Source organism: Columba livia, chromosome 1 (assembly GCF_036013475.1).
Source record: "Columba livia isolate bColLiv1 breed racing homer chromosome 1, bColLiv1.pat.W.v2, whole genome shotgun sequence".
In the NCBI taxonomy this organism is placed as follows: Eukaryota; Metazoa; Chordata; class Aves; order Columbiformes; family Columbidae; genus Columba; species Columba livia.
The window spans coordinates 55,782,952-55,794,069 of record NC_088602.1 but is presented as its reverse complement, the minus strand read 5'-3'; the positions used below and the strand labels follow the sequence as shown (position 1 = coordinate 55,794,069).

At 42.2% G+C, this 11,118-nt stretch overlaps 1 protein-coding gene across 1 annotated transcript; it reads left to right on the top strand.

Moving 5' to 3' along the window:
* The first annotated feature begins 6,861 nt into the window (after nucleotides 1–6,861).
* LOC102090720 (2-oxoglutarate receptor 1) lies at nucleotides 6,862–9,410 on the top strand. Its single transcript, XM_005505857.2, has one exon. It carries the CDS (start codon nucleotides 8,364–8,366, stop codon nucleotides 9,336–9,338), a length of 975 nt encoding a protein of 324 aa, XP_005505914.1. The 5' UTR covers nucleotides 6,862–8,363; the 3' UTR covers nucleotides 9,339–9,410.
* Nucleotides 9,411–11,118: the final 1,708 nt, after the last annotated feature.

Sequence of the window (11,118 nt, the reverse complement as noted above, 5' to 3'; positions counted from 1 at the left end):
TTCCCTGTTTCCCTACTATTGCAAACTTTGATAGATACTCTCACAGTATTTAGAGTAGGCAGCACCAGCTTGGAGGGCAATGACAAAAATACACTGCATAATTACTCTGTACCGCTGGGTTTACAGAGCACTTGCTTGTGAAGGCAGCCAGGTCAACTGCTTTCTGCTTACTCTGCTTGGGTAGACGTAGTGAAATGCACACTCTCACCTCTTGCTTTACTAAGTATTTAGTTTTGAAGAAATTGCTCCAGCAGAAGCCAGTTCCACTGCAGAGAGTGGAAAAATATTACTTTCTGCATTATGTGACTCTGATTTTCCAGTGCTCCACGATTTTTGCATTTGGACTATATAAAGCAATGCAGTCAGTCCATTGAAGTCTTCAAACTGACAGAACAGCACTCGTGTTTAACAAACTGCTGGTGTTTTAGCTAAAACTTGTGCCCTGATGAACACAAATAGGATATATCAGCTTATCACAGAGATCCCCAGCTGATCCAAGCATGGCGGGTAAGCCTGATGCTGTGTTGGTTCAAGTCCTGCAAAGCTCAGAAAGAGGAGATCTGACCAAAGCCCAGGAATGGCCCTGAAGTTCTCAGTGAGGGATAGCATAGAAAGGCAAAGCAAGAGAAAGCATTTGCAGAGAAGAGCACCTTCCTTTCATGTATTTGATTTAGATGAGCACAAAATAGCCAGAGAAAAAAGGTTAGATTAAAACCAAACAAACAAAAGTACTAATTTCACAGGGTCAGCTTGCATGAATTATCTCTTTGAAGGCTGTTTCAGTAGCCCACAGCTCCACCCTGTTTGAATAGTTGGAGAGCCATTTAATTGTCTGAGGATAATATTACTTAGCATTCAAGCATCATTTAAAGAGCACTGGATGCTTGCAAATGCAGGCAACCTGCATGACTCCTGGGGCAAGGCCAGGCAAATGGCAGAACAGAGGGAGCTGCCTTCAGCTCCCATGCTGGTAGAGGGGTTTATTTGCCAGAAGGGATGGAATGGGAAAAGTTTGGAATGAGGAGCCTGAATACCTTCCCTGTTTGCACAGCTCTGTCCCTAAAAGCAAGGGAGATTGCTCCTAAAAATACAAGACCTTTGACTCTGCAGCCAAGTGATGATTTTTGGGGCATTTCCTTGTAGGATTCTAGTTGTCTGTTTTGTCACTGTGGTCAAGCAACCTAATAATTTCACTTTGACTGAGAATTATTTCTGCTTGTTGCTTTATGATAGTAAAATTCTACCTGATAATTACCTTACCTTATCAGAAACATGCTCTAATAATGCAAACAAGTAATTTACCAGTTTTTAACTTCAGTGGTTGTGTGAAGAAAATAATTAAAAGAGATAAGCTCGGAAGGGATATGATGCTTTTAAAATACCAAGAGTATCCTACATGGCTGGTCTCCCTTCTCTGTCCTCCTTGTGCTCGTCTTGGCACCAGTCCTGCTGGGAAAGGCTCATTTCCGAGGTGTGGGAGGAATTTTGGTGAGTGGGAGCTGGGCCCGGAGGGATCTGGGTGCGAGTGGGAGCAAGCCGGGGGATGGTGGTAGCAGGATTGCAGAGACCAGCACCAATAACGAAGCAACACAGGGTCCTTCTGCCAAGAGGCAAGGGCTTGTGTTAGCTGAGGGAATGGAAAGGCTCATCTTTGGCTGTGTATATTAAATTCCTGCGCAGAGGGCTGTGACAGTACAAATCACTTTCTGAAGACAAAGCTTTGAGTGGCCTAAGGCAAAGGGCAGACTTTCTTTCACGTGGCACAGCACCCTGTAAACAAATTACAAGACCTTAGCAGAATATATCTTCAATGACTGAAAACTTGTCTGTACACTGGATGCCACATTAACAGAACCCTTTGCTGAATCCTGTACTGACACAGTGCAGGAAACCAAAGACGTACATCTCAACTCATAAGAGTTTAGAGGCTGCTTTCTCTTGGAATTTATAGATACAATAATAATAATTTTAAAAACAAAAAAGCAATAAACAAAAAAACAAGGCAGCAAATTGGTCCTCTCTGTTTTCAGACCAGCTAAACTGGGTCATTTTCAGAAAATGCCTCATTACCTAAAACAATTACGACTGTTGTCACATCTCCGATGAGTTTAGTTTGGTGTTTGGTTTTTAGTGTCTGCTGGGAAAACTTTAACGGGCGCAGCTGCTGTGTTTAAGGCCACTTCATAGCTCAGTGCTCCTGAGGCGTTTTTTATTCACTGGTTTATTGTCTTGCCGGTGCTGTACCAAGGTACCTGAGCACACACTGGCTTTGAGCAGGCAAATTGTCCCATTGTCTTCCTCTCCCCACTCCCCTTGGGGCAAATCACCTTTTGGAAGTTCAGCGCTCATCTGCAGGCTGCAGTAGATTTCATCTTCTATGTCCTGTAGTTCATGAGCATTAATTCACTTCAAGGACTAATATTAGCCATAAAATAGAGCCTCAGATACACACAGGCTATTTTTGGAACTGTATTGAACAACTACTCCTCAACTGATGTGGCAGCAGTGCTGCTTATATTCCAGATTATATATGCAGTTTTCCTAAGGTAAAATATTACTTTTCAGAAGTTTTCATTAACAGTCTCTATTACCTACATAATTGGATGGCAGCATTTAACCGTGATTAATTTAGAATTACCATGCATTTAAGGATTAAAAAAATACTGCCCTTACCAGTCTGTCTCAGGGGAGAAATACAAAGGGAGAGCAGGAGCGAATTTTCCCACGTGAGGAAGACGCACCGTATCATTCTCAACAGAACTGAGCATCTCCCAACTGTGGTCTGATAACAACTGTAATTAGGTATTTAATCACACAGAGGGTAAGATCAGCCAAACAAACGTATGTCTGCTAAGGAAAATAGCCCATGGAAAGATTGTGTGTTTGCTGAACCAAAAGTAAAATGCATAATGAAAGCTCTTAACACTCTGGAGCCTAGCCCTTGCCCAACAAACTGCCTATTTTCCTACATAGTTATTATTCAGAGCTATCCTTGCCATTTCTACTGTGCTGCACCGGATGCTGTCATGTCCAGAAGTCTGACTCTGAAAGGAGTCTTCCTTTCCTGCCCATGGATTTTAGATCTGGTTTGATGAGATGAGAATGGCCCCTGCACTGGATGACACTCATGCCTATGAGTCCTAACTATAGTCAAGATCAGAGGTGATGCTGAGACACCACAAAAAGCCCTGCTGTGACCTCTTCCACCCTAATGCCCAGAAATGCTAACTGCCAGGCCCTTCAGAGGAAAGAGACATTGTTTGCAACCAGCCACAAAGCAAAATATAAGCATTAGACTTTCTTATCCACTTCCGTATTTTAGACTGGAAGATTTTTGTGTTCCAGGTATGCAAACTCATCTGTCATCCTGTGCACTCTGTTCATCCTGCTGCCACAGAAGGAAAAATACGATATGAAAAGATGATCATATTTGCATCATGCACTCTGTGATAACTGACTCAGCCTATAGCATGAAGCTTTAAGAGGAAATATTGAATTAATAATGTGCCACCCAGTAATTCCAGCTTCCTTTCTACACAGTGATTAAAGGTGACATTTATATACACACACTAACTCTGTAGGATTTTATTGTGGTTGTTTCAGGAAAGGTGCAAATAGCTAGCTTTTTTGCTGTTGGATTACCAATCTTTGCAATTCTTACCAATACTCATCAAATTAGGGAAAATGACAGCTCAGCTGACAAATCAATGCAGACTGTTGAAACAAGAGATGAGTGCTGTCTGTGAGGGGGGCATTGCTGGAGAGCAGCTTCAGATGAGGATGGCTGGTTGGCAGTCATGGTGAGAGAAACACCATCCCACAGCAGGAAGCCACTGTGCAGCTTTGCTGCTAGTGCAAGCTGGTCTGCCTCTGCTGTCCTTGCCCCTGGTCAGTCCCCAAAAGCCCTGAAGCCCATTGTGAGGATCTACAGCCCCTCCTCCAAGTGCCAGAAAGCTAACCTGAGAGTAATAAAACTGACTTGTTTTCCATCAGGTCGCTTATCCAACACATCCCATGACTGCACCAGCACCAGGGCTGCTGAAAACATGTGGTTTAGGATGAGGGGAGGGAGGTGGTGCTGCCAACTCTTTTGACAGCATTCTGCAATTAGAGTCACTTAAACTGACTGTGAAACTGCAGGGAATTTTGATTTCCCTCCAATGCTTGTAGAGGGCAGCCCGGGTGAGGACAGCTTTATAGCAAAAAAAAAAAGGGGGCGGGCCATATTTTTGGTAAGGATGGTATAAATCTACCTATGGGCAGACTTAAAAGGTCCATGGACATGAGGTGGAACAACTACTGGTAAAAAGGCCTACAGACTAAAGAGTTGAAAGTCATGCTGCAGGATCAGCCTTTATTCATAGAGATGCTACACAATGCCAGGCAAGCCATTTCAATCAGATATTTGCAATTGGCCCTTGCTAGTTCATCCATAATTTCCCAAATGCCTGACATGAGCCTCTGGGCCAGTCACATGGCTGCAATCAAAGCCAACGTTTTTGAAGGTCCATGTGCAAAGAGGAGCTGCTGGAACCCTGGTGAAGGGTGCAGGGTGAACAGGGGGAGGCAGGAGCCACACAGTCTCTACAGCTGATGATGAGACAAGGTTTCAGGTAAGCTAAGGAGCATAGCCTGGTGTCCATGCAGAGCAACTCTGCATGAATTACCTTCTGTTAGTCACTCTCTCTTGAAACTGTCTGAAAATGTGTGTTTTACTTTCTTTTCCTGCCCAGAGTCAGATGCGCAAAGGTGACCCGAGTGCCTGCTCGAGACACCGGTACCCCAAATACCTGGCAGTTCTGGACCATAATGCCAGGAAAGCCCCTTTTGCTTCACATTAGGTGCTGCCACTGCCAAGGATAAATATCACCCACTGCTGCACAGGTTTTCTATTGCTCAGGGGTATAATGGATTAAGTAATGGATGCATTAAATGATCCCTAACTATAATTAGCTCCCTCTGTGCTTATAAAACTACAGCCTCATACAAATGGTTTCTAATGGCACATGCAGTGTCTAGGAACAGGGTAATAGCTATTTAAACAGTTGCTGATCCCTGAGCTGTACACAACGGTGTATTTCACAATTATTGAGAATTTTTGGACGTTTTTTTAAAGTGTTCTGGCCATTGACCTAGAAAAAAACTTGGTCAGATGAGAACAGAGATTATGCTCTTCCCCTAATGCTAACAAATAGGTAATGTGCTACCTGTCAGACATTACTGCTGACCCAGTCTTGATTGACCATGTTACCACTCTTTACCTGAAGATAAGCAAAACAGATAGTCTTGTCCCACCTTATACCTACAGTACAGGCCCTCTAGGAGAGTCCAGACAAGCCTTCTAAGAGTGTTCTTGTGTGTGTGGTTTTCAGTAACTACACTAATGTACATAATGTTCAGAAACGAAAGCTTGCTCATGTAGTACTGGATCATAAGACTCATAGGTGAGTAGAACTTACAAAATGCACTGAGGCCAAAAGGCTGTCGGCCACACTGGGCAGCTGGAACCTCTATGCAAGGACCAGGCTGTCACCTCAGGGATTGAAGCTTGCAGTTTCAAAATTCAAGATACTATGCTCTTTTTCTTTTTAAGTAATAATCTGTTTTGGTCTTGTTCCTCGAGCTAAGGATGATAATAGAGATTTTTATTCAAGAACAGTCTTTTGATTCAAGAAGCACAGAAAATAGCAGCTTTTGTGAATCATGAAGCCCAGAAAAATAAAGTCTCAGAAGAAAACAAGCTTGCAAATTCAGCTACCCCAGCAATAACCAACCAGTGTTAATTGTAGATATTTTATTCCCCAAAAATAAACAGAGTTTGCTACAGTTCCTGAAAAGCACATGAAGCCAAAAGAAACCTTCATTTCTTACATGAGATGAAAATTGTACTTTGTTAGAAAGTTGTTTTTAATGAAGACAGTATGTCATAACATTTTTCACCTGACCTTGAAATGGCAACACGCCGTATTCTCTTCAGCGATCAGTTTTCACTTCACAGGAAATGGAGAATAAATTTAATTTTCTCTTTTATAAACACAAACACGCACACATACACACTAATTTAAATGTGACCTGCTGCTATTTGAATACTACAGGTCTGCCTCAGCACACAGAATTGCTGCCAGCAGAGCATGATTTGCCCACTGAAGGCAAGACAGCATGAATGACAGAGGGCAAAAGAGACTTCACAGAGCCACCCAGATCTAAGAGCTGATACCCGAGCTGGCAACTGAGGTTTTCTACCAGCCTCTTAATTTGCAGCCACATGGAGTCCCAGTCTGCCAGGGAGTGATTGCATATGGTTGCAAAGCTGTACTAAAACCTGCTTCCCTGTAAGGAAGACATAAATACACTTCGTTTGTAGTGCTCTCTACTCAAAGCAATACCAAAGGGAGAAGTAGAATTGCAAGTTTTCAGGTAAGCAAAATTTTTCCATTTTCAATTTGAAGGGTTCACGATTGCAGTGAAGAACAAATCAGCAGTGCAGGAAATTTAAACTGGGAGTGAATCTAATATTCTAGAAAATTTCATCCAACTGTACTTGAAATACATCAGTGAGAGACACAAATGTGGGTGACAGTGATAGCACTGAGCAGCAGAAAAGAGAGAAAACGTCCACCCCTGACTTTTCTCTGAATATAAATCTGGATTTGTTTAAAACAAGCTTCACGGCCTTTACCTAATGCATCTCTGATGGCAAAGTTGCTATACCAGAGCTAACATTCATGTTGAAAAGCATTAACATTTTAACTAAATTATGGGAAGACTGTTCAAATTTTTCTCAGAAGTGCTCCTGAGTAATGAAGTGATACCCATATTTCTGACTGGTTATGATCAAATAATTCCTATTGTGTCCTAGCTTTAATGACTGGCTTTGTCAGAGAAAATTTGTCATGTTCTGCCAGTTTTTGGGATAATTCAGAAACATCTATCCAGGCAACATGCTAAATGCTATCAACTGAGTCACATCAAAAACTAATTCTACACACAGGATTTCCACACACTTCCATCTTATTTTTTTTTAATCTTTTTAATGCGATGACTTCATTCTGGATGTTCAATGTAACATTGATTTACTTTAAAGACTGTGTTTATGGGAAAAGAGAGGAATTTGGGTTTGGTAGTACCCTGTCTAGCACTTTATGAAGTCCCTTGACAATATTTTCTCAGATGGACTAAGTTAGGATCTGGAGGAGTGGTGCTCACCTGAGATGCTGAAGACCCACATTGGCATGCCTCTTGCCTCACTTGAGACACCTAAAGGTTAGACATCCAGGTCCGAACTAGTCACCTTGGGCTGCCTTTGTCATTAATGGAAAGAAATAGGTATGCCAGAAGAGTAAGCCATTTATCTTAGAAACCTCTCTTCTAGGAAGACACATTATGTTCTGGAGGAACCTACATCTCTCCCTTGGTGATAAAGAGGGGCTTAAGATAACGGACTCCAGTTTAAACAACTAACTTTTTTGATATCTGAAGTTAGACAAAATTATTTTCATTCTTGGTTACCATTCTTTCAGGTTAAAATGCTACCAAGAAAGGTTGTCTTGGATTCACTGTGGAGAGATACAAATTGGCCATGGCACACAAGAAACCTTTTCAGAGACAAGTTTGTTTAGTTCAAATTCACACAAAAGGGGAAGTAAGATCAGTGCCTTCACTCAGTATCTGTGCTTTCCACCTTTCTTTCGAGAAACAGTCTTTAATCATTTAATTCAGTTTTAAGCCACTATGAAGGTTGATTAAAATAATAAGCTTTCATACAAGTTTTATACTTGGATGACTCAAAGGGAATAAGATCATACTCAGGGAACAAGCTATGATTGTCAGGTTATTGGAGGTTCAGATCCTGAGGTCTTTATCTAAGTCTAACATCTTTTGGTTTTCATGAAGCCAGAACAGCATCTCTGGTTTCATGAGCACAAACCACTTATTAGCTCAGATTAATAAAGAGAAAATATGGGTACAGTTCTAGTTTATAAAGAGCTAAGACTAATTCACAGAAATCTAAGCTCAAACTCTCTCTAGCTCTCTAAGTGTGTGCTTCCGACTTCTGATGGGTTGCAGATAAGCAGTAATTGTCTTCTTCAGTGTGGGAGGTTAAACAAAGCAAGAGTAAAATTAATCATTATCAAAATTAAACATAAAGGAGGGAGAAGGCTCAAATGTGAGCATTTGAGTGGGGTTGTCTAGTTTAGAGCTGGGTACGTTTGCAAATCCCTGTTCCCTCCCTCTACTATGCCTTGTCAAATATATAACATTTGCTCCAGCAACAAAATATTTAAGTGAATGCGTTTGTCCCAACAAATCAATTAAAACTAAACATCTGATTTTTGTAAAGCTTTAGGAAGATTTCTGCAAACATGGCATCTGAACGCACCAACAATTTTACTGCTCTGCCAGGCCATGCAGACCCTTTGACAAGCTGCAAGGATGAAGATTTCTTACAAGTAAAATTCTACCTTTGTGTCATTTATGGCCTGATCTTCCTGGTGTGCTTCCCAGGGAACATTGCGACAATTTCTGTTTACTTTTTCAAGATGAGGCCCTGGAAAAGCAGCACCATCTTTATGTTAAATGTGGCTATTACTGACTTATTATATATAGCCACACTTCCTTTCTTTATACACTACTCTGTTAATGGAAATAACTGGGTATTTGGAGACTTAATGTGCAAGTTTATTCACTTTTGTTTCTACTTCAACATGTACAGTGGTATTATCTTCCTCAGCTCCTTCAGCCTCTTCCGCTTTTTTGTAGTTGTCTATCCAATTAAATGCCTTTGTGTTCAAAACCGGAGATGGGCAGTGGTGACTTGCATAGTAATTTGGATTATTTCCCTGGTGGCCATCAGCCCCTTGTGCATCTTGGTTGCCACGAGGGATACACAGAATAGGACGATATGCCCAGACCTGGCTACTGCTGAGGACCTTGACACTAGTCAGTTGTATAACTGGCTGCTGACCACATTTGCCTTCTTCTTGCCCATGCTGATGGTCACTTTTTGCTACGTGTTTATTATTTACACCTTGTCAACTGGGCCCCAGACACAGGCTTCCTACAAACAAAAGGCCCGCAGACTCGCCATCGTCCTCTTGGTGGTCTTCTATGTGTGCTTCCTCCCCTTGCACATCTTTCGAGAGCTTCAGCTGGATCTGCGAGTACGACCAGTCAGCTGCCACTTGAAGAACAAGATCCTTCTTATGTTTACTATAGCTAAACCTTTAGCAGCATTAAATACTTTTGGAAATTTACTGCTCTATGTAGTGACGGGAGACAACTTCCAGCAGGCAATCCTCTCACTCCTCAAGTTTCGGACAAACAAGAGCCTGAAGTAGAAGAGATTGATGCTATCAAAGAGTTATGGAAGAAGGGTCCAAACTCACCTTCAAACAGCCAGGCACAACCTCCCTGCCATCAGAGTACTCAGGTTAACCCTGTTAATGCCAAAGGACAGTTAATCTGTTCTGTGTTTTGGAGCTATAAATTGATCATCAGATGAGAAAACCTATAGTTTAAAACAAAAAGCTTTAAATAAAATGCTAAAAAAGTAAACATGGAACTTCTCAGAAATTTCTCTGTGTTTGCTTCCAGGATCCTTGATACCTCTTTTGGAGAATGGCCAATAGTTCCAGAAAAAAAAAATAGTTGCTTGTTAGTGAGAGATACAGATTCAGGGTGGGAATAATTTAATTTAATTTTAGTAACTTAGAAGTTAAGTGCCTAGTCTAAGCTAGGTGCCTGCCTTTGACTTGTTTCCGAAACAATGGAGGGGGATAAGAGCCTCCATAGGGCAATTTATCACACCTGTCTTAGGCCTGGAGGAGGTTCATCTCACCTCCCTGGAGACACTGACAGAGCAGGTGTACGCATATCAGCTAATCACCTTGTCCTTCCTTTATAATTTCCCATCCTAGTGGAGAGAAATAAGCAGGATTAGAGTGTGATTCACCTAATTATTCTTGATGCCTACATTTGGACAAGATGAATCATGACCTAGAAGTGCCTGTTTCTCTCCATTGGTTGTAAAGGTAAGTAGATCAGACACAGACCCAAATGTTCATTCCTACATCTACACAGCTGAGGCCCAGCTCTAGCACAGAGTGGGATGGATTGCCCTCCAGAGGTGGCCAAAAGGGGAGCTTACACAATAAAACCCTGTTCAGTGCTTTCAGTGATCACCTGAATATTAATGATGCAATAATACAAGACTGCTCCTATAAAGGTTTTCCACACTACTAACTGGGATTTCTGGACTAAATTTAGTCCAGAGGTGAGAAGTGAATGGATGCATTAAAGTGCCAAATCAATAGATTCATAGAATGGTTTGGATCGGAAGGGACCTTTAAAGGTCATTTAGTCCAAACCGTCTGTAATGAGCAGGGACATCTTCAACTAGATCAGGTTGCTCAAAGCCAGGTCCAGCCTGGCCTCGAATGTCTCCAGGGATGGGGCATCTACAACATTTCCAGGCAACCTTATCCAGTGTTTCACCATGCTCACTGTAAAAAGTTTCTTCCATATATCTAGTCTCAATCTGCCCTCTTTTAGTTTAAAGCCATTAACCCTTGTCCTGTTGCAACAGGCCCTGCTAAAAAGTCTGTCTGCATCTTTCTTACAGTCCCCTTGTAAGTACTGAAAGGCCACAACAATGTCTCCCTGGAGCCTTCTCTTCTCCAGGCTGAACAACCCCAACTCTCTCAGCCTGTCCTCACAGCAGAGCTGTTCCAGCCCTCTGATCATTTCTGTGGCCTCCTCTGGCCCCTCTCCAACAGGTCCATGTCTTTCCTGTGCTGAGGGCTCCAGACCTGGATGCAGGACTCCAGGTGGGGTCTCACCAGAGTGGAGCAGAGGGGCAGAATCACCTCCCTCAACCTGCTGGCCATGCTCATTTTGATGCGTCCCAGGATACAATTGGCCTTCTGGGCTGCAAGAGCACATTGCTGGCTCATGTACAATCTTTCATCCACCCATACCCCCAAGTTCTTCTCCATAACCCAAAGACAATACAAAGTCATTTTTGTCCATTTCTTTACTCAGTGAAGCAGGTCACACACATACAACTAAGTGTGACCTGCACATACCTTACCTTATTTAATCCTTAACTGCTTGGTCACA

What these genes read in the sequence shown, in the direction of transcription:
- LOC102090720 (XM_005505857.2), top strand. Translation starts at nt 8,364, where the DNA reads ATGGCATCTGAACGCACCAACAATTTTACTGCTCTGCCAGGCCATGCA.